General features: G+C 44.8%; 1 protein-coding gene across 1 annotated transcript in view; it reads right to left on the reverse strand.

Annotated features, from left to right (window-relative positions):
* Rab31 (RAB31, member RAS oncogene family) overlaps window positions 1-24,523 on the reverse strand; it is a 120,699-nt gene that overhangs the window by 54,591 nt on the left and 41,585 nt on the right. The window contains exons 2-3 of the mRNA XM_048363108.1: window positions 22,747-22,826; window positions 17,773-17,854 (exon numbers count right to left, since the gene is read on the reverse strand). Coding sequence (XP_048219065.1) covers window positions 17,773-17,854; window positions 22,747-22,826 — 162 coding nt within the window. The remainder of the gene's footprint in view (window positions 1-17,772; window positions 17,855-22,746; window positions 22,827-24,523) is intronic.

A 24,523-nucleotide genomic window follows, 5' to 3' on the forward strand; every position in this document is an offset into this window, starting at 1 on the left:
AAACAAGAAATGATCGAATGTAAAATGACTAGGAGAAGAGAGATCACAAAGATTAAAGAAGAGATAAATCTGATTGAAAATAGAAAGACCATTCAACAAATAAATAAGACTAAAAGCTGGTTCTTTGAGAAAATAAATAAAATTGACAGACCCCTCGCAAGACTTACAAAAAAAAGAAGAGAAGAGACTTATATACGTAAAATCAGGGACTCCACCGGAAAAATTACAAGTACACACGATATTCAAACAATCATAAGGAACTATTTCCAGAACCTCTACTCAGTAAAAAACAATAATTTTACAGAAATGGATCAATTCTTAGAGAAGTATAAACTGCCCAAACTGAACCAAGAAGAAATAAAACAACTAAATAAACCAATAACTTACAGTGAGATACAGGGGGTAATCAAGAACCTCCCAACCAAGAAAAGCCCAGGCCCAGATGGATTCACCAATGAATTCTATAAAACCTTCAGTGAGGAGCTAATACCAATACTCCTCAAACTCTTCCGCGAAATAGAAACAGAGGGAGAAATCCCAAACTCATTCTATGAAGCTAATGTCATACTCATTCCCAAACCAGGCAAAGACCCAACAAAAAAAGAGAACTACAGACCAATATCACTAATGAACACAGACGCAAAGCTCCTCAATAAAATATTAGCTAACAGGATCCAGAAACTGATCAAGAAAATTATACATCCTGACCAAGTAGGCTTCATCCCACAGTCACAAGGATGGTTCAACATCTGTAAATTAATCAAACAAAAACAGCCTGGTATTGGTATAAAAACAGATTGGAAGACCAGTGGATTAGAATTGAAGATCCAGAAATAAAACCGCACTCTTACAGCCAAATGATATTCGACAAAGGAGCTAAAGACATACAATGGAATAAACATAGCCTCTTCAACTATTGGTGCTGGGAGAACTGGGAAGCCATATGCAGAAAACTCAAAGTAGACCCAAGCCTATTACCATGCACCAAGATCAACTCAAAATGGATCAAGGACCTCAATACCAGACCTTAATCCTTGAAACTACTGAAGGACAGAGTAGGAAAGACACTACAACTTATAGGCACAGGAAGGAACTTCCTGAATATAGTCCCAGGGCCACAACAAATAGAGGAGAGACTCGACAAATGGGACTACTACAAAATAAAAAGTTTCTGCACAGCTAAGGACATAGCCACCAAAATAGAAAGACAGCCAACCATATGGGAAAGGATCTTTACCAGTATAGCAACAGACAAAGGCCTAATACCTGTCATCTACAGAGAACTCAAAAAACTAAGCCCCTCCAAGCCCAGTAAACCAATTAGGAAATGGGCAAAGGAGCTAAAGAGAGACTTCACAAGAGATGAGATAAAAATGGCAAACAAACATACGAGGAAATGTTCAAGATCCCTGGTAGTAAAGGCAATGCAAATAAAAACAACCCTGAGATACCACCTCACTCCAGTTAGAATAGCCTATACTCTGAACTCAGGCAACAACAAATGCTGGAGGGGGTGCGGGGAAAGAGGAACCCTTCTCCATTGTTGCTGGGAGTACAAATTAGTACAACCACTTTGGAGAACAGTATGGAGGTTTCTCAAAAACTCAACATAAACCTACCCTATGACCCAGCCGTTCCACTTCTAGGCATCTATCCTGATCAGCAGGTCCCAAGATATCAAAGACATTTGCACTTCCATGTTTATGGTTGCACAATTCACAATAGCCAATATATGGAAACAACCCAGAAGCCCCCCCACAGATGAATGGATCCAAAAAATATGGTACCTATACACAATGGAATACTACATAGCGATTAGGAATGGTGAAATATTGTTATTCGCAGGGAAATGGTCAGAACTTGAACAAATAATGTTGAGCGAGACAAGCCTAGAACACAGAAAACAAAGGGGCATGATCTCCCTGATATATGACTGTTACGATGGGGTGATGGGGAGACAGTAGAGACCAGGTCTGTGAAACCAAAAACCTCTTGTCAAATGGTATTTCCCACTGGTTTGGGTCAGCGACCCAACATTATGTAACTAAAACCAAACAACTACTCAACATATAAAGGTCAAAAATTGACCTCTCAGTGGATCACAATAGCTCAAAAGCTATGTATGTACGTTCATATAAGACTATTGTCGACACACTGTCAATTGTAGACATTACATTTAAAGACCTAGGTGAATTTTCTTTGGCGTAGGCCATGTGGCTACTGTATATGTTCTTGGTACATTGTGTATTGTATATATGTCTACCTGACCTAGGGAAGGGAAAGAAAAACACGGTGTAAGATAACACAAGAAATGTACAGGGGCTGGGAATATGGCCTAGTGGCAAGAGTGCTTGCCTCCTACACATGAAGCTCTCGGTTTGATTCCCCAGCACCACATATATGGAAAACGGCCAGAAGTGGCGCTGTGGCTCAGGTGGCAGAGTGCTAGTCTTGAGCGGGAAGAAGCCAGGGAAGGTGGCTCAGGCCCTGAGTCCAAGGCCCAGGACTGGCCAAAAAAAAAAAAAAAGAAAAGAAATGTACATACTGCCCTACTATGTAACTGTACCCCTTTTGCACAACACCTTGTCAAAAAAATTTTGTTTAATTAAAAAGAGAAAGAAAAAGAAAAAAATAATTATCTGTTATTTATTCCTTTATTACCTAAAAATAATAAAAAAAAATCTAGTAAAACCTAAAAAAAAAAAAAATTCCATAAGTCAGGTTATGAGCACAGTGTTTCTTGGTCAATGTCAACCCTCTCTTCGTTCTACACTGAAGCTTTTGAAAAACAGTTAATGGCACATGAGCCAAGATTACATAGCCCAATATATTCCTAAGAGTCTTCTGCAAAACAAGCTTGTGAGATGCTATTTGAAAAGAAAACACCCTGGTAAATATAACCCTAAGAAACACAACATGTAATAGTGCTCAGCAGGAGGCTTACAATGCTTACAAAGTTTTATCAGTGCATTCAAGGCACTATTGAAATGAAACCTATTTATTTTATTTTAATTCCTTATTTCCTTTGTTAACCTTTTCTCGACTAGTGTTTATTAACATGCAGGACCTAGCCAGACACTGTGGCCCACCCAAATAATCCCAGCTACTACTGAGGCTGAGCTCCAAGCCAGCCCAGGCAGAAAAGTCCACAAGACTCATCGCCAATTAATCAGCAAAAAGCCAGGCTGGGAATATGGCCTAGTGGCAAGAGAGCCTGCCTCGTATACATGAAGCCCTGGGTTCAATTCCCCAGTACCACATATATGGAAAACGGCCAGAAGTGGCGCTGTGGCTCAAGTGGCAGAGTGCTAGCCTTGAGCAAAAAGAAGCCAAGGACAGTGCTCAGGCCCTGAGTCCAAGCCCAGGACTGGCAAAAATTAAAAAAATTTAAAAAAATCAGCAAAAAGCCTGAAGTGGAGATGTGGCTCAAGTGGTAGAGCCACCAGCCTTGAGCAACAAAGACATGTGTGGCTGTGACGACTTGAGTTCAAGCCCCAAGGACCAGAACAAATAGAAATAAAAACATAGGACCTTCGTGTGATCAGAATCCACCTTAGGGACACAACTTACAGAGACCTTTCTCTAGGATTGGCTGGGCTCTACACTGGTTTTCCTGTTTGGTGAAATGACCTGGAGATGAAGTACTGTCAGCTGGGACAGCTCAGTGACGACACCCTGCGTTCCCTCCCTAACCGTTTGTTTTGGAGGTGGAATCACTGAGTTCACATGTATCAACAGTTTTTAGACTCCAAAAATGCCCTGTCCAGTTGCTTTCCAGAGAAACGATGCTTGGTTGTCATTCTGACCTTTGCTGCAGGTGGAGGCAGCCCTAATGTCTCCTATGCTTTGGATCTATCCCCCAAAGGCTTATGGATTAGCCGGGCACTGGTGGCGAACACATGTAACCCTAGCTACTTAAGAAGGCTAGATCTGAGGATCAAGGTTCAAAGCCAGCCCAAGGGAGAAAGTCTGTGAGACTCTTTATCTCTAGTTAACTAGCAAAAGTGAAGTGAAGGTGTGGCTCAAGTAGTTGAGCACCATCCTTGAGAGGAAAAAGCCAAATAAGAGCAGAAGGCTGGGGCTGGGAATGTGGCTTAGTAGTCGAGTGTTTGCTTAGCATGCACAAAGCCCTGGGTTTGATTCCTCAGTACCACATAAACAGAAAAGGCCAGAGGTGGCACTGTGGCTCAAGTGGCAGAGTGCTAGTCTTGAGCAAAAAGAAGCCAGGGACAGTGCCCAAGCCCTGAGTTCAAGCCCCTGGCCTGGAGAGAGATGGGGGGGTGTGGAGAGGGGCCTAGTTCAAGTCCCAGTACCAACACCAAAAAAAAAAAAAGTGGGTTCATGTTTTAAAGGCTGTATAGAGCCTAACAGAAGTGTGTTGTCATTGGAGGCCTCAGGCTAATGACCTAAGGCACTGGGGTAAGCCCAATGGGGACCTACTTGCTTTTCCTGCTCTGGATTTTTCAGGGTCTTACCTATAGTACAACTCTTCATTTTTCCTACCTCTACCCTGTGTAAAACACACCCAACACATACATACACTCATACACATCTGCAAAATGTATTAGTACAATGAAAGTATTATTCCAGGAAATCTCCTAATGCTTCAGACCACTCAGTCTGCTTCAGGCAACATTTTATAAGCAGGCGCAGGCTTTTCAAGCGCATCGTACACTTCCCAGCAGCAGAGACATCCTGCCGGTCAGGAATGAGCAAGAGTGGAAAATCCATCGAGTTTCCAAACAAGCACCACGCCAGCTGGGCTCTGCCTCTCCAGCACCCAAGCCAGAATGATGCTCTGGCATCAGGTCCCGCAGCTTGCAGAACGGGTTTTCAAAGCATGATTTCTAGAAAAATCTGTCTCCGGTGAGTCAAAGGCAGCCAGGGAGCCAAGGCCAGTGCGGGCGCAGTCTGCAGATCTGCTCAGGTGCCAGCACACAGTTCACATGCTCCCTCTCCTCAGGAATGCAGGCTCAGGCAAGGCCAGGGCGAGGCAAGGGCAGAAGCCCCACGGAGCCTGGGGGAAAGAAGGATTCCAACAAAGAGGGAAGCAGTGGACATTCCCAGAATTCTCAGCTGGCAGAGCTGAATGGAAGAAAGGCTTACTGAAGGTTCTTTCTCTACCATTCAGAAGAGCTCTCCTTTCACATAGACGCCCTCTTCACAGAGAAGCAGCGAGCTAGTTAGCATGCCAGCCCACACATCCTGAAGCCCAAAGACAAGGGGCCGGAGACAGCCCACCAAATTACCAACGACAGTTATTTCTAACTAAAGGCACTAGAAAACCCATCCGCATTTGCTTTATTATTTCTGAATTATTCAGAAGCATCTTAACGTGATACATGACTTCTGCACTATGAAGGATGTTGTTTTCTTTTTTTGCTTTCTTAATGTGGCATTAACCTTAAGCTGGAGAGCTTCCGCAGCACAGACAAAGCTGAAATGGAGGTGACTCGGCCCTCTTCCCACAGGCACGATCAAACTTTCTGCAGTAAAATAGATGTGAAGTGAACCCCAACACACACGCGTGCCCGCACACACACGGCTTTTTAAATTTTTTGCTACTGTCAAGTTGATGTGTGAGGAGTCATAGTTACATGAGTCAGGTAAGGAGCACAATGCTTCTTCAGCCATGTCTCCCCTTTCTTCTCCCAGTGTTTCCCACCCACCCCCACCCCCACGATATACAGTTCATTTCCCACAGTGTCTAGTGAGTACCACCATTGTATTTGTTCACCCTTACAGCTTCTCAAGAGGCTGAGAGCTGAGGACTGTGGTTCAAAGCCAGCCTGGGCAGACAAGTCCTGAAAACTCTTATCTCCTACTAACCAGCAAAAGGTCAGAAGTGAAGGTATGGCTCAAGTAGTAGAGCAAAAAAAAAAATCTCTGGGGCAGTACCCAGACCCTGAATTTAATCGCAGGATGGGCACACAGAAACATGCACAAAAAGGCCATTTTTCCTTTGAGTACAGGGTGGAGCAAAGTCACTCCATTGAGGACACGGCCTTACCACCTCCCTCTTGCACTGGTTCTGTCCTCATCACACACAGATATCTACCTCATTTCCTACCCAAGACTCCCAAACAATTTTAAAACAGAAGAAAAAAATTGGAGAATTCACACTAATCAAGACAGCAGCACTGACAGAAGTAAAAGAGAAAATTAGTTGGGACCCAGGGCCCCTGGAACATCATCTTTGCCTAGGAGGCTGAAACCAGATGCACGAGAGACATGTTTTAGAAGATCTAGCCTCTGCCTCCCCTACCCCCTTCTAGTTTCCATAACCTGCCCATGAGCCTGGGGAGAGGGTTTGCAGAAGGGACTGATTCGGAATTAACAAGCAATCACCGTTCAAAAACACCTAATTATAATATGGGTAATCAGAGCACAGTCCAGGTTATGAGACCTCTATACTCAGAGCCACTGAGAAGGAGACAAACAGAGGCCCAGAGACAGCCACCTGAAGAGAGGATGAATGACTGACAGAGCACCAGGAGCGGATAGGTATTTCTCTTCTGAATGAAGTTCTTCATAGAAGGGATTCATTGATTCATTGGATTCCCGAGACAAGAATCTGAGACTACAGCATCGCTGGCAGTAAGCCTGCAACACTGGCAGGCATTGTCTACCACTGAGCTGCAGCATACAATATTAAGCAGGCTTGGCTGCTACAGGGCTACAATCCTAGTGGTCTCTGCCAACTGCTGAGCCAAAAGGGCTTCGTGGGCTTGGCTCACTGACTACGGCAGCAGAAAATCTGTATCGGAAGGATGAGAATCCAGATCTAAGGAAGAGAGCAGAAAGCATGGAAGGGAAACAAATTTAGGATCACTTTTCAACAAAAGCACGAAAACAATTCATTGGGCAAAGAATGCTCTTTCCAATAAATCCTACCAGGACAACTAAACAGACACATACAAAAAGTTAAGTTAGGCTGGGCACTGGTGACCCATGCGTGTAATCCTAGCCACTCAGGAGGCTGGGATCTGAAGACTGCAGTTCAAAGTCAGCTCCAGCAGACAAAGTCTAAGAGACTCCTATCCCCAATTAACTACCCAAAAAGACACTAGTGAGGCTGGGCTCAAGTGCTAGCTTTGAGTACAGAAACTTGGGGATGGTGCCTAGGCCCTAAGTTTAAACCCCAGGACCAGCAATGATAACAACAAAAAGTAAAAATATTTCACACGAACTATACAGAAATGAGCTCCAAATGAATCTCAGAACTGTAATAGGAAACTATGAAACTCTTGAAAGAAAACACAGTACATCTTGGAGGTCTTGGGTGAAGAGACTAATGCCAGTGAGAACATGAAGAAGCGGAGTGGCCCACACTCTGCTGGGAACATAAAATGATCCAGCCACTTTGGACAAGTGTCACCGTTCCTCTAAATGCCATGGAGTCACCACTCCCAAGATACCCAAACACACACATAGACACAGCATCCTGCTCAAAGTGCCATTATTCATAATAGTTAGGAAAGTGGAAATAACCCAAATGTTTATCACGTGATAAATAAGCAAAATACGAGCATCTCTACTTTGAAAATCCAAAATGCTCCAAAATCTGAAACGAGAACTGACATGATGCTCCCAGAAAAATCCACACCTGACCTCCTATTCCAGGTTATAGGCAAAACACAGGTGCACAAAAATACTGTGCAAAGTCACCTTCAGGCTGTGTGTATAACATATACGTGAGACATAAATCAACTTAGGGTTTAGGCTTAGATCCTTTCCTCAAGATGGTTCAAGATGTTTATGGAAATGTTCCAACAGCCTTAGACTTCAGCAAGCTGAAATACTGGCCACAAAGGGATCCTCACCCGGAATATCCACACAGTGAAATGCTGCTTGGGAGGGAAGTGCTGATGACAGTACCCTACACCAAAGAAGAAAAAGAAAGAAAAGAAAAGAAGGAGGGAAGGGAGGGACCTCGGGGAGAGAAGGAAGTGGGAAGGGAGGGGAGGGAAGGGAGGGGCAAGTGGCCCTGGGCTGGAAGACTTGCAGGGAAATTGAGAGAAATTGCCAACACGCGCATGGTTTCCTTCTGTTGTAGCAATGATTGTAGTAATGGCTGCACAGTTCTGAATACACCATTCATACTTTAAACAAGTGAATGTACTGTATGTTAACTACATCTCCATAGAGCTTCTTTTTAAAAATAGGGGAAAAAATGACAACACTTCAGACACTGATGTTTAGTATAAAATCAAATGTTAACAAAAGCCTTTTCCAGTTAATATAATGTCTAACCACTAAAACTTAAGGATCCAGAAAATATGGAAGCGGGGCTTAGCTGCTTTCAAGGCAAACCAGAGAGTGGGGACAAAAAGCAGAAAGGTCTGAGCTCTGAGTGGGTCCAGAATGAGTGAGGAGAGACCAAGTGAGAGGTCTCTGCCAAAGAAAAAAAGCAACTTCAGCACCTCACTGGGCATCTAGATCATTCCTCAGCATGGCTAAGGATCCAGCTGAGGTCAAGTCCCTTAAAAGCCATGGAGAAGGTGGTTATTTTTTTCAAACTGACGTACAGAGAGGTTACAGTATCATACGTTGGGCATTGGATACATTTCTTGTACTGTTTGTTACCTTCTATGGGGCCTAAATTTCCTAAGGTAAACATGTGCATCTGAATTTTATTACAAAACAATAACAGAGGAAACCACAAACCTTCAGTTTCTAATAAAAATGCCTACTCCAACTTCAAAAAAAAAAAAAGCCATGGAGAATTGAGCATTTTTGAACAGCTTCAATTTTTTTTTCTTTTTTAGATTCTCAATTTACTTCTACATCAATTGAACAATACAGTGTTACAAAACCTACATGGGACAAAGTTTAAATATGTTATATTATTAGCAGCTTCGAGGTTTTTAAAGGAAATTGTGTTGGGCAAAACCTTATGGAAAAGTCAAAGGAAAACTCATTATAGCGCCTGCAAGGAAATGTCCAAAGGAAGATTTGGGTTGGGCAGGGTTGGCTCTCCATGGTGAAATAAGGATACTGGAGCTAAGTAGTGCCATCTTGAAATTTTAACAGAAGTTAACAGAAGATTGGGACTTTCTGAAAACTCTAGAGGTTATAGAGGGTGTTCTCTGGGTTGCAAATATGTCATGAATTGAAGAGCTCTAGGAAACTCATGTTCCCTCTAGATAACGGAAGTTCTGATTGCTACTTTCCCCTGGATAGTCTGCTCTGTATTGTATAACAGTTGCGTTCGTGTTAAGTATCCCTGCATAGTTAGCTCTGCTTAGTATGACACTGTGGTTAAAGCTGTTAAAGCTTGATCTCAGCAAGTGCAAGTGGCTCGTGCCTATAATCCTAGCTACTCAGGAAACTGAGATCTGTGGATTTCGGTTCAAAGCCAGCCTCTGCAGAAAGTCCATGAGGCTCTTACCTCCAATTAAGCACCAGAAAACCGGAAGTGGAACTGTGGTTCAAGTGATAGTGCACTAGCCTTGAGCTGAAGAGCTCAGGGACAGTGCCCAGACGTAGAGTTCAAGACCCATGACTGACCAAATTAAAAAGAAAGAAAGAAAAGCTTAGTCTCCACCTCAACATGTGAGTTTTGTCTTTAAAAGCTATGTGCTAGGTCTGTTCTGAGCTGGTGGTGTTTGAGACAGGAGTCTACCATGTAGTTGCCCGCCTTTTAATAAAGACTCCCAATTCAACCTCTCAAAATGTGGCTCCTCTGTTTTCTCACCATACAACTGTAGTACCTAAATCAGATATACAAATCCAGTCATGAGAAAATAGAGAAGCCCCATTCTGAGAGGTCAAATTTGGGAGTCATTCTTGGAGCACTAGCAGTCTGCAGGTAGCCTGCAGCCCACAAATACACTTAACATGGTTAGGGAACAGACCCATGAAGGCCAGAGAGGAAAGAAAGAACAAGAACAATACCAACAAACCAATTACGCTCCAATGAAGAGCTCCACTGGGACATCATGGTGACTGGAGACCAGCCAGGAGACAGGACACGAACACGGAGAGCCATGTGGCATGGCGTACTAGCACCTGAGCTGGTCCAGGCTTATATAGGGTCAGGTCTCCCAACCCCAGGCATTGGACTGACAGGTTCAGTCACCTATAGGCCAAGTGCCCACCCCTGTCTCCAAGGATTCAGGCATGCCTATCACCTAGGGATGGGACTCCCTTTCCTCTTGGAATTCAGGCATGCCCATCACCTGGGAGTAGGACTTCCCTTACCCTAGGATGAAGACAAGATGCTAGACCCTACCATTCATCATGTGGCCAATATGGTGCCAGCCAGACCTGACCTCCCTACCTCATTCCCCACTGCTCTATTTCAACTCAACAACGGCACACAGAGCAAGCAAAGCCAGCACAGAGCCACTGTAGACTCACTTCTCTGGGAACTCATGTCCAGTTAAGCTGATGTTGCTTTTCAACCTCTCACTAAGGGCCATGGAAGTCTCTTCTCTCTGAGCCATGTCATGGGTGTGGGCAGAAATACCATGCTCGTTCTAGCCCCTGGACTTCCCGGGCACCCTGGAGCCTTTTCATTGCCCAAGAGCTCCCATAAGTACTGCAGTCTCTCTGGCTAGGGTGCAGATCCCAGACCAGAACCCCAAGCCCACACCCCCTCCACAGCCTAGGGCAGTGCCCCACGGCAAGAACATTCTTAAACTATTTTTGTAACTTCTCTAGCAAGCTAAAGATATTAAAAAATAAAGACTGCAGAGTTTGAACTCGGCTTTATATTTGCTAGGCAGGCCCTGTACCACTTGAGCCATGTCCAGCCAATTTTGCTCTGATTATTTTTGTGATAGAGTTTCACTATTTGCCCAGACTGGCTTACACAGTGATTCTCCTACCTATGTTTCCCACATAGCTGGAAAGACAGGTGTGCACCATGTCCTGACCATCACAAGTCATTTCTAGTAGCAAGGGAGATAGTATATGCCCCAGTCTAAGTAGAAAAACAAAGAAAGAAGTCCAAATGGAACTGCATGTGACTTGTTGACACATTAGGACAACAGTCTCAGCTCCCTGACACAGAGTCTGTCTGATGGGAGACGGCAGAGCAGAACTCAGCAAATAAATCTTCTCTCCCAGGACCACTCTGAGATGTGAGTCCTGTGTAAATTCTCCCCACGAGGTCTGCTGACCTTCCCACCATGTTCTCTTCACATCCTGGGAAGCAGAAGCCAGAGTAAGTACAGTACAAAGGGTACAGGATGGAAACCTCCCATTGCTCACAGAGATAGCGCAGTCCAACAGTCCCCAGCCCTTTCCACCACCCTTATGGGCGCTGTCACTGAATGCACAGATCTTGAAAAGGCTAAGCTGCTGCCAATGTGGATGCAATGGTCAACTGGAAAACGCATTGAGAACTCATGTTTATGGTGGCAGAATGAGATAGGAAGTCCATGCTACATGGCAGAGTGAAGAAAGAAAAATGTAGGTGGCATAGGAAGCTGGATGCTTTCTCCATATACAGAAGGAATGGAGGAGGATTCCTTTTACCCTTCCAGTGCTTAGGAGTTAAAGTCACTGTTTCAGTACATGAGTTTGTGCCACAAATAAAAGAGAAGATTAGTACTGAACAGAAAGTAGGGCATTAACCAGAACCCTGCACCTCCTAGGAAGAAGCTAGCGCTGTCACCTCACAGGCAAATTCACACTGTGGGATTAGCACATGGGAAGTGCCAGGCACTAACCTCTGAGAGAACACAGAAATCTATGTCTGTATATTGTCACATCACACATCCGAAGACGTTGCTTGTTTAAAATTATGAAAGGAGGGCTGGGAATATGGCCCAGTGATAGAGTGCTTGTCTCATATACCTGAAGCCCTGGGTTCAATTCTTGTTTTGGTTTTGTTTTGGTTTTTTCCAGTCCTGGGGCTTGAACTCAGGGCCTGAGCACTGTCCCTGGCTTCTTTGTGCTCAAGGCTACCACTCTGCCAACCTAAGCCACAGCACCACTTCTGCCATTTTCTATATATGTGGTGCTGGGGAATCGAACCCAGGGCTTCATGTATACAAGGCAAGCACTCTTGCCACTAGGTCATATCCCCAGCCTCCCTGGGTTCAATATATATATATATATGAAAGGAAGGGAAATCATAGCAGATTTTTACAGGATGAGTAGGAATAGAATGGGAATAATAAACCTTCCTGGATTCTGGTAGATAATGTAAAATGACAAATAGAACTATGCCCAGGGCTGGGGATATGGCCTAGTGGCAAGAGAGCTTGCCACATATATACATAAGGCCCTGGGTTCAATTCCCCAGCACCACATATACAGAAAACGGCCAGAAGTGGCACTGTGGCTCAAGTGGCAGAGTGCTAGCCTTGAGCGGGAAGAAGCCAGGGACAGTGCTCAGGCCCTGAGTTCAAGGCCCAGGACTGGCCAAAAAAAAAAAAAAAAACTATGCCCAATCAACAGCAGGGAATTTATTTCAAACATTAGGCAACGTCATTACAAGCACAATTAAGGCTGAAAACAAGCCACCAAAAACAACTGAAAACCTGCCATCACTGGAGAGAATTCGCCTTCCAAGAGTTAGTGGGCTGGATGCTTGCAAAGATCCTGTAGTAGTTGCTGACACTCTCCTAGGTCTAGGTTCTAAAATCATCTACCTGAAGTCACTATACCAAACTAAAAACATCTTTTTCCAGAAATTTAAAGAAAGAACATCAGTACTCTGGAGCCATGCTTCCCATGTAAAATACCCGTGTTTCTAAGAACTGTCGACCAAGGGCGGAGCTCAGTCCTAGAGTGCTGGCTGACCTACATGCCCAAGGCCCATCTCTAGTACCACAGGAACAAAACAAAACTATGATAGAAATAAAAGGTAGAAATTAGGATAAAGTGCCACTTGTGTAGTAATTTTTATTATTTTTTGTTGTTGTTTTGGTGTTCGCTTGTTTTTCTTTTGCTGTGGTTGGTCATGGGGCTTGCACTCAGGGCCTGGATGTTGTCCATCTGCTTTTTTGCTCAAGGTTAGCACTCTAGCACTTTGAGCCACAGCTCCAGTTTTCTGGTAGTTAACTGGAGATAGTTTCACAGACGTTCCTGCCTGGACTGGCTTCCAACCTAAATCCTCAGATCTCAGCCTCCTGAGTAGCTAGGATTACACGTGTAAGCCACCAGCACCCGGCTCATTCATTAATTTTTAAAAATTATAATAATTAGAAATAGGATCAACTGAAAATTACCCCTTGTTATTTTTACTTGACATGGTAATTGGCCCATTTCATCCTATCTCATCAAAAGCTGTCAATCTATCCAGGTGTCATGCCTATGGTCTTAACTACCAGGAAGCTGAGACCTCAGGACCACAGTTCAAACCCAGCTTCAGCAGGAAAGTCCTTAAGAGTCTTATCTTGAATTAACCAGCAAGAAGATAGTAGTGGAGATGTAGTTCAAATGGTAGAGTGACAGCCTTGAGCTAAAAAGCCAAGGAAAAGCACCCAGGCCCTGTGTTCATGCCCAAGCCCCAGTACTGGCGCACACACACACACACACACACACACACACACACACACACACCAATCTATTAGAACAGATAAATGAACATCAAATACACTGTTCAGACCAAATGTCTCCTTAGTGATACTTTGTATAAAATGAAACCAGCAGGTTATAAAAGGCCATGATCCCATTGATAATGTTATGGGGTTCAAGGGAAGGGGTTCCCTGTCCCTCCAAGAGTCCATCACACGAAGACAATCTCAAGAAAAAAGATGGGTTTATTGGGGAAGCATAAAGCGAACTGACTGGCCAGGGACGCAGCACAGACTCGGGAGCTGAACTGCAACAGTGAAAGGTGGGCTGACCGGCCAGGGACACAGTGCAGACTCGGGAGCTGTCACCGTGACCCCGAGCAGTCCTCAAATCGGGGTTTATCAAGGTGAAAGCCTAGCACAGATGTAGGGGCTTGACGCAGGGGGTAGAGCAAGCAACAAACAAGTTAAGCAAGCCATTTACAGAAGCAGAATTTGGGGGTCAGGTTGACCTAATCTATTCCCCCAATATTTCCTACCATGTTTCCCTAATCAAGATGGAGTCAGCTCTACAACAATAAGAAATAATCCAGGGGCTGGGGATATAGCCTAGTGGCAAGAGTGCCTGCCTCGGATACACGAGGCCCTAGGTTCGATTCCCCAGCACCACATATACAGAAAACGGCCAGAAGCGGCGCTGTGGCTCAAGTGGCAGAGTGCTAGCCTTGAGCGGGAAGAAGCCAGGGACAGTGCTCAGGCCCTGAGTCCAAGGCCCAGGACTGGCCAAAAAAAAAAAAAAGAAATAATCCAAGCACAAAGAGGGACTGCTAAAGATTGTTTTATGTAATGTTAATAGTGTAAATATCTAGGTGTATAATTTTACTATCAACTTGTAGCTTTTGCATAATTGTTCTCAAAACAAAACTATAAACCTCAGGACCCAGATTGCAGGATCCAAATTTCACCTTTGTGCCTCATTAGTCTTGTGATCTGACCCAGTTGCATAACCTCTGTATGCACTGATAACCTCACATGTAAATAAGGAAAGAAACCGTACCTCACAGTGCTTTATTTTGTGTGTGTGGTCTGGTACTGAGGCTTGAACTGAGGGCCTTGCACTCTTGCTAAGCTTTTTCACTCAAGGCTATCACTTGACCCATACACACCTTAACTTCTGGCTTTTTTTTTTTTTTTTTTTTTTTGGCCAGTCCTGGGCCTTGGACTCAGGGCCTGAGCACTGTCCCTGGCTTCTTCCCGCTCAAGGCTAGCACGCTGCCACTTGAGCCACAGCGCCGCTTCTGGCCGTTTTCTGTATATGTGGTGCTGGGGAATCGAACCCAGGGCCTCGTGTATCCGAGGCAGGCACTCTTGCCACTAGGCCATATCCCCAGCCCAACTTCTGGCTTTTTGAGGGTTTAATTGAAGGTAATAGTCTCTCAGATTTGACCAGGCTGGCTTTGGACTACAGTCCCTCAGATCTCAGCCTGCTGCGTAGCTAGAATACAGGTGCGAGTCACAGATTTGAGAGGGCTAAATGTATGTGCATAGAGGAGGCAATCCAACAGTGTACAGAACAGAAAGCAGCAGCTGGCACGGAGCACAGAAGAACTAATAATGCCTAACCTCTAGATATCTGTAAAATGGACTACTTATACTCAGCAAAAGCAGTGGCTCATGGCCAGAAGTAAGGAAGAGAATGAAAAAGCCTTTCCATTTAGGTTTGTAAAATAATGGAGAAACAAACCAAAAAATTTAGCAGACCAGCTATACAGAACACACAGAAGTGAGACCCAGCAGACATTCCTCTTGAATTGGTCACTTCATTTGGGGAGTCAGCAGGTACAGGTGACTAGCAGGGTTGAAGAGGAGCCCCAAGTGGGTGCTTCACATGTGCAAATCCCTCTCTCTCTCTCTCTCTCTCTCTCTCTCTCTCTCTCTCTCTATTTAGCAGCAAAAAGAGAAGATGTTCTAATGAGGTTAGTGCTTATAGACCAAAAGATTCATTCTATTTTTTTTAAAGACTCTTTAAAATGCCTCAACCAACAAAGGCTGAGACTTTAGTTGTTTTTAAGAAAAGGAGGAGGGTGTTATATGAAAGAAAATTTATATAGAATAACATTTGATTTATAAAGATCAGATAATGATGGGCTGGGGATATGGCCTAGTGGCAAGAGAGCTTGCCTCATATACATGAGGCCCTGGGTTCAATTCCCCAGCACCACATATACAGAAAACGGCCAGAAGTGACGCTGTGGCTCAAGTGGCAGAGTGCTAGCCTTGAGCAAAAGGAAGCCAGGGACAGTGCTCAGGCCCTGAGTTCAAGGCCCAGGGCTGGCCAAAAAAAAAAAAATCAGATAATGAAAATTACAAATTTTCCTGATTACTGGATTCTTCCTTTTAAAGACAAAAAATAAACAATATCAGTAAGTGAAATCAACAGTTTATTACCAGTAAATCTGTGGAGAAAATGCAGCAGGAAGTAGAGTTGAATAGGGAGGGAAGAGTTAAGGACTTGAATAGGGAAAGTAGAGAAGGTGACGTTTGAGCTTGGAGCAGACCAGGGAGATTTTAATCAATTAGGCTGCAAAATTATCATCACCACCCAAGTTGTTGTTTTGGTGCCTGTACTAGGGCCTCTTTGGTTCTCTCCCTTAAGGGCTCTCCCTCCACTTTTTCATTCAAGACAGGTGCCAATCCCTTTGGGCCACATATTCACATCTAGCTTTTAGCTGGTTAATTGCAGATAAGAGTCTCTCTTATTTGTCTGCCCTGGCTGGCTTTGAACCTTGATCCTCAGATCTCAGCCTCATGAGTAGCTAGGATTACAGGTGTGAGCCACTGGTGCTATGATCCAACTAAGTTTTGATGGGTTAAAAGTTCCAGTTAAGGCAAGGTGTTGGTTATCTGTTTTACTAATCCTGGACATCCCTTTCAACATGGATAAGACGCGCCATGGTTATGACACAGATCCCCTGCACTAGTAATATTTCTCCTGCTTTAAATCCAAAGGCATACACGCTTCTTGAATATATCATCTTTATATACACATTTTCAACAACTAAGGAGAATTTAGAACGAAAGAGGAGTCTCTTGCCTCTTTTGGTAGGCTAGCAACCATTCTCCCACTGTCCAGGAAGAGAACCCATATTTTCTTTGGGGAACAAAGCCAATCCAACTTCCCCTCCCCCTGGAACTGAGGTGGTGCTGATGCCCCTCTCCGGGGGTAAGCGCAGTATCTTGCTCCACCAGTAGGGGAACCAAATCCCCCTATACATTGTTGGCGCATGAAGTTCAGGGGTACCCAGCGACCCACAGCAAACTAGTAAGAACCCGTGGCACTCAGAGCCATGTCGTCTCTGTTGGAGGATGCTCCCCTACTGGGTTGCTAAGGTGACAGAGGAGGTCTGGAGTGAGCTATAGAGCCATTTTTGCCACCCTCGGGGAAAGGAGAAGGAAGATTCATGGTGATGAAGCCACAACTGTGCTAGCTGGAAAGAAATGGGAATTTCAAAAAGCTTAGCCCCTCTGGTAGTATTTCTGGGGGCCTAGGCCTCAATCCTGTCGCACTGTAAAACCTCACTTAGATTTTCACGTAGCTGGAAAGTACATTTCATTTCTGCTTCCATCATTCTAAGTTAGGCTTCTGAAACCTGAAACCACAAGCCTCGACAAATACATAGAAACCTTCAGCAGTCAATCTCTATCTTTTTTTCTGAAAAAGCAAACCGCAGCTGAGTTAAGCGGCTCAGGCCTGTAATCCTAGGTAACTGGGCAGTGGAAATCCAAGGATCTCAGAGGCCAACCCAGGCAAAAAGACTCCATCTCATTCAATATCTGGGTTCTGTTGTGCATAGCAATTTCTCCCACAAGTGGGGAGTGGGAGAGAGGACCCAGGTCAGAGGATCACAATCCAGGATGGTTCTGTTATAAAGCAAGACCGTACCTTGAAAACTACCAAGATAAAAAGGAGCTGGAGGTACAGCTCAAGTAGTCGAGGGCTGGGAATATGGCCTAGTGGCAAGAGAGCTCACCTCGTATACATGAAGCCCTGGGTTCGATTCTCCAGCACCACATATCTAGAAAACGGCCAGAAGTGGCGCTGTGGCTCAAGTGGCAGAGTGCTAGCCTTGAGCGGGAAGAAGCCAGGGACAGTGCTCAGGCCCTGAGTCCAAGGCCCAGGACTGGCCAAAAAAAAAAAAAAATCAAGTAGTCGAGTACCTATCTACAAGTACAAGGTGCTGTGTTCAATTCCCAGTACTACCAGAAAAAGGGGGGGGAAGAGTGGACAGCACATACTCACCCGCTCCTGACCAGCAGTGTCCCAGATGAGGAATTTATGAAGTTCATTTCCACAAGGCACAGTTTTGGTCATGAAAGATGCCCTGAAAAGAGAGTCAGCACCTTCATATTACTAAGCACAAAGGCTCATGGGTCACGTACATTAGCATTACACCTCCACAGGACTCCAAGAGCTGCCCACAGGGAACTAGGAACAGGCAAGGGGGGCTGTTAAGAGTGCTTTCACGCAAAGAAAATACTCTGCGTTTTCTGTTACTCTAACTGGAGGTTTCAAAGCAAAACAAGCCAGCCACTAGTAGCTCATGCCTGTAATCTTAGCTACTCAGGAGGCTGAGATCTGAGAACCAGAGTTCAAAGCCAGCCAAGGGCAGAAAAGTCCATGAGACTCATCTCCAGTTAGCCACCAAAAAGGTGAAAATTGGACTATGGTTTAAGTGGTAGCTCAGGGGATAGTGCCCAGGACCTGAGTTCAAGCCCCAGGATGGACGTGTGCACACATGCAAACATACACACACACACACACACACAAGAGCAAACATAAAAGAGGTGCTCAGAAGACTTTTACCAAAAACAGATTAAATTGTTCAAAGACATATCTCCCACAACCCAGGGGAATATTAAAAATCTATTAGGCCAATTAAGAGTGCAAAACAGGGCTGGGAATATGGCCTAGTGGCAAGAGCGCTTGCCTCCTATACATGAAGCCCTCGGTTCGATTCCCCAGCACCACATATATAGAAAAGGCCAGAAGTGGCGCTGTGGCTCAAGTGGCAGAGTGCTAGCCTTGAGCAAAAAGAAGCCAGGGACAGTGCTCAGGCCCTGAGTCCAAGGCCCAGGACTGGCAAAAAAAAAAAAAAAGAGTGCAAAACAGCCCTCAGTATTTTGGCATGCTATGACTTTGGCTTCATGACTGAGCAGAAAGAGCTGCTGGGCATACACACCGATGCTGACACCATATATACACACCAATCCTGATGCTGTTCATACACAATGAATCTTATGCCACGCACACACACTGAATCTGATGCCATACACACTTATACTGGTAGGAATACTGCAGTAGCAATGACTCATAAAATATGACGTCTAAATTCCAGTGTCAGACAGCAATGTACAGACAAAGATCATAACATTAAAATTTGTTTTCTTGAGCTGATCAAGATGCATTGCATACATTGGCTGCTTTGTTGAATGGCAACTCCTTTGTACAATTACTTAAAGGTAATAAGAATATTTTAAGGTTTGTTTTCTCTACTAACTAGGAAGAATTTTAAACTCTCAAGTGTATCATGGAACACTTGCTAGTCTATTTTTTTTAATTTCCTTCTTAATAAGCATTTTCTTTGAGCTGGCTAAAGTGGTAAAAGTTCAACACAGGAAGTGTTTCATGGCCTTGACTTTTCTTCTGCTGGGCTAGTTTCCTATTCATTAAGACAGGACTGGCTAGGCACCAGTGGCTCAGACCTATAATCCTACTCAGGAGGCCGAGACCTGAGGACCATGATTCAAAGCCAGCCCAGGCAAGAAAGTCCAAGAGACTTTTATCTTTAATTAACCACCACAAAGCCAGAAGTGGAGCTGTGGCTCCAGTGATAGAACTAGCCTTGAGCAGAAAAAGCGAAGGGACAGCAGCCAGGTGCTGAGTTCAAACCTTAGTACTGACACACACACACACACACACACACACACACACACACACACAATCAGGACTGGGCGTGGCTCATGTGGTAGACCATCTGCCTAATGTACAAAGCCCTATTTCAAAATCCCCAGTTTCAAAAAGGGGAATAGAGTGATGGCAGAGATATTTTCCTGGAATCTAGACACACACACACACACAGTTTTTCCCCCAGTGCTGGAATGGAACCCAGGACATCTCATGGGAATCAAATGCTTTGTCACTGAGCTACATCCCCACCTAACATGAGTTTTTATAACCAGAAAACGCAAACTTTCATGTTAGGTTTGTCAAGGAACTACATAAAAAACATCCAAGAAGAGAAGACATTCTGCAGAATGTTACGAATTTGATACATTTCCATTTTTAGAAATTAGTTGTTTGGATACACACAAACATATGGAACATATTATGTTCAGTATGCACTTTGCAATGTTGGTTATATGAATTTCAGAATACAAAATTCCAAAGCTAGAAGAGGGTAGTTACTTCAAACCACATGACCGACAAAAATAAATAAATAAATAAAAGAGTAGTTACTTCACTTCTCATTTTATTTTATTTACTTAGTTAGGGGAAGTAGTGAGGCTAAACTCACAACTTGCACTTGCTAAGCTGGTGCGATGGTGAGCTCTGCCTCCAGCCCCATTGCTCTCTGGGTGATTTTAGAACAGGTCTCGCTTCCTGCCGGGTTGTGCATCTGAGCCTTCAGCTGCCTACGTTTCCCATCGTGGCTGGGATCACACGTGCAGGCTACTATGTCCACTTCCCTTCACGAAGCGGGAATCTCTCCACACTGGCCTGGGGCCTCGCTCCTCACCTTCAAAACCTTCCACGTAGCTAGGATGACAAGGGTGAGCCACCTGTGCCTAATTTCCACTTTTTTTTCCTTTTTTTGCTGGTCATGGTGCTTGAACTCAGGGCCTGGCACTGTCCCTGAGCTCCTTTTGCTGAAGGCTAGTGCTCTATCACTTTGAGCCATAGTGCTAGTTTTTTGGTGGTTCATTGGAGATAAGAGTCTCAAACTTTCCTGCGTGGGCTGGCTTTGAACCACAATCCTCAGATCTCAGCGTCCTGAGTAGTTAGGATTACAAGCATGAGCCCCTAGTACCTGGTTTTATTTGTACTTTTATATGGCCTATTTTTTTCATAATGAGTATTATAATTTTTTAAAACTAAGGTACATATGTACCTTTTGTATGCGTGACCATCTGGGCTTGAACTCAGGGCTTGGGTGCTGTCCCTGAGCTTTTTTGGTCAAGTCTAGAGCTCTTACTATGAACCATGGCTCCACTTCTGGCTTCTTGGTGATTAATGGGAGATAAGAATCTTACAGACATTTCAGCCTGCGCTAGCTACCTGGCTACAATTTTTATTTAGTATTTTTTAAGAGCAGTTTTAGAGTCTACAGAAAAACAGAGCAGAAAGTACAATGAGTTTTTATATAACATATATATAATACAGATATGTATATATACAGAATCTGACATTTTAAATGTATGTATACATTTGTATATACATTCATATATAATTACACATACATTTTGTAATATGGAGGTCAGATCTGGCCAGCGCCATCATTGGCCACATGGCGAGTTGTACTATCTGGCATCTTGTTTTGAGGGTGTGCCTGGATTCCTAGAGGAAGGAAGTCCCATCCCCAGGTGGTGGGTGTTCCTGAATCCCAAGAGACAGGGGTGGGCACATGTCCTATAGGTTACTGAACCTGTCAGTCAAGTGCTTGGGACTGGGAGCTTCCTGTGACCCAGCCCCCTGACCTGACCCTATTTAGGGGCAGGCCAGCTCAGGGGCCATTACACCATGCCACCTGTCTCTGTGTTCACGTGCTATGTCTTGTCTCCTGGCTCGTCTCCAGTCACCATGGCGTCCCAAGTCAGCTCTCCGTTGGAGCTGGATTGGTTTGTTGGTATTGTTTTTGTTCTTTCTTCCCTCTCTGGCTGTTTTCTGCTAGTGTTAAGTGTATTTCCAGGCTGCAGGTCTTTGTAGCAACTGGCTGCCTGCAGACTGCTACTGCTCTAATAAGGACTCCAAGACTCCATCCTTCAACATGTGGCTTCTCATATAATTTACAATATAACAATATAAATATATAAAATGTAAAATAAATGTTTCACTGTTACTAGAGTGCCTCTCTGTGTCTCCTGTAACACAACCATTACTTGTAAGGTGTCATCTGTCTCTTCATGTCATCTGATGGGAAACTGAGGCTCAGGGAATCAACCTAAAATGCTACCACTCTGGCAAGTAGAGTGGTAACTCTGGAAGAATCTCTCCCAGTCATCCCAGGGGACCATGCAGAGATAGTCCCAGACAGGAGAAGGTTTATAAGGAAACTTATCAGTGAGGCCTTATCTCCCATGGGAGAGGGAGCAACATGGCGCCTGCACCTTATCCAGGTGGTCGCTGGTAGAACTGGGGCTAGAGGGGAAGTAGGTGGGTCTGAGTGGTGAATGGGTTTGGCCTATTATAGCTCTAGGGCAGGGAGTTCAGGTATGGGTGGATCTGGGGGCTAATGGGAGGAGCTGAGGACCCGAGGTGGGGGAAATACTAACAAACTCAAACCATCCGTGGTCCACAACATTCTTCCATGAACACATTTCTTTAACCAACCCAGTGTGATCAACTCACGGCTTGTAAGCAGCTATTTAGTCCCTGCCAGGAATTTTCTCAACTTCCCACAATGGAGGCCATCCCTCCTACCCTCACTAATCTCACAGGTCCCCCAAACATACAGACTTACACCGTTCCCCTGGTCTCATAAAAAATATGACATCTTCAGGTTAAAGTCTAAGAGGGTGATGCACCAGAATGGCCCAGAAAAAGAACACTTGGCCAAAGAACTCACAGGACAACACCTGTGCAGCCCAAGGTCAAGGTCTCCAGCCCACCCATCCCACTCTCCAACCACACAAATAACATGATGACATTGGAGTCACCCAGAAATGAGAAATTAATCCCCTCCACAAACCACCCAGACTGTCCTGGTATAGCAATACAGTGCTGCGAGGGTAAGAACCAGGCAAGGTTCTGTACATTGTTTTCAACCTGGAAAAAAACCAAGCTCACTTGCAGAATCATGCTCTTGAAGGTCAAGGGGATGACCTTGGGCTGTGTGTGGGGGAGGGGGAGAACTGGCTGGGAAATCCCTGGTTCTCTGGCAGTCTCTGGCTAGAAGGGATTGTCACCGGGAGGGATGGAAACCGATGCTCACAGGACCATCTCCCCCCCAGAACACTCATGGAGGACGCAGCGGGAAGGGCACACACAGGAACTCACCCAATGGTAGGGCTGATGTTGTGGTCAAAGTGATCCTGGACAAAGCGGCACACAATGCTTGACTTCCCAACCCCCGTGTCCTAGAAGAGAAAGAAGACAGCCATGAAGACCAAGCACAGGGGGACAGGCCACGAAGGACAGAGGCCATTCCTGGTTGATTCACTTCTGGGCAGGGGGGAGGACATCGCTTCCATTTCTCACCAGCATTTCCTATTAGTGTAAACATAATGCATTCATGGAAATAAAAGTATGGGAAATGTGTTTCCACACACATATGATTAGCCTAGAACAAGCTTGCTTTACATTACGTGTGCCTCCAGGGCACGGGCATTGGAGAAGGGTCTAGGGAAGACAAGCAACAGATAGAGGACTCATCATCCGTGTGTGTGTGTGTGTGTGTGTGTGTGTGTGTGTGTACCAGTACTAGGACTTGAACTCAGGACCAGGGCACAGTTCCTTAGCTTTTTCTCTCAGTGCTAGTACCACTTGAATCACAGTTCTCCCTCCCTGCCTCTCTCCCTCCCCCCTCTCCCTCTCTCTATTTCTTTCCTTTCCGCCCTCCCTTCCTTATTTTTTTTCTTTCTCTCAGAAGACAGTTCATTGGAGATAGTCTCGGGGATTTTCCTGCCAGTGCTGGCTTCAAACTGCAATCCAGAGACCTCAGCTTCCTGAGTAGCTCAGATTACAAGTGTGAGCCACCAGCAACCAGAGGATTTTGTTTCGCCTTTTTTTTTTTTTTTTATCAACCTCTGGTTATAAAGAAAAAAAAAAGTATCCTTTCTGCCAACCCAGCCCCTGCCCACCTTCCAGAGTCTATTTTTCTCCTCAGTTCTGGTCAATAGCTTTTCTTTTTTTTTTTTAAGTTCATTTTGATAAATATTATTTTATATGATCAGATGCCCATAGGTACTTGCACCTTTATCTTCCTCTCCTTTGGTCTCACACTGTGTGTGAATGCTTAGAGTGCTGTATAATTTGATCAACAGCTTTTGTTGAGTTTCTCTTTACCCTCTTTCTTTTCCCTTTCTCCCTTCCCCTTCTCCTGAGTAGTCTCCTCGTTTAATTCATGTTCCATATTTAACCATAAAACAATCATGCATGTATGTACATGTGTCCATGAATGTATGTCTTTTAGGCCTAGCTAAGTAGTTTAAGTAATAAAAGGAAAAAATACACAAGATCAATGACAGGCAAAGAGACAGACCCTGAGTGAGAAAGGCGCCTGAGGAAGATCCAGAAGCCCTGGGTGCAGGGTGGGCACTGAAAGGGTAGTGGTCAGTTTATGCCAGGGAATTCGCCTACACTTGGAGGACTATGCTGAGAACAAAACCCACAGAAAAGCCTGAGGAAAACATACTCCAAGAACCTCCAGTGGGAACGTGGCTTAGTGGCAGAGTGCTTGCCTTGTATACATGAAGCCCTGGGTTCGATTCCCCAGCACCACATATATAGAAAAAGCCATGGGCTGGGGATATAGCCTAGTGGCAAGAGTGCCTGTCTTGGATACACGAGGCCCTAGGTTCGATTCCCCAGCACCACATATACAGAAAACGGCCAGAAGCGGCGCTGTGGCTCAAGTGGCAGAGTGCTAGCCTTGAGCGCGAAGAAGCCAGGGACAGTGCTCAGGCCCGGAGTCCAAGGCCCAGGACTGGCAAAAAAAAAAAAAAAAAAAAGAACCTCCAGTGGGGCAGAAGACCAGGGAGAAGGGCTACCCTTAGGAAGCACTTTGGGCACAGCCAAGGATGGAGCCCAGTATCACCCCCTGGAGCTATCCAAA

This window comes from Perognathus longimembris, chromosome 15 (assembly GCF_023159225.1).
Source record: "Perognathus longimembris pacificus isolate PPM17 chromosome 15, ASM2315922v1, whole genome shotgun sequence".
In the NCBI taxonomy this organism is placed as follows: Eukaryota; Metazoa; Chordata; class Mammalia; order Rodentia; family Heteromyidae; genus Perognathus; species Perognathus longimembris.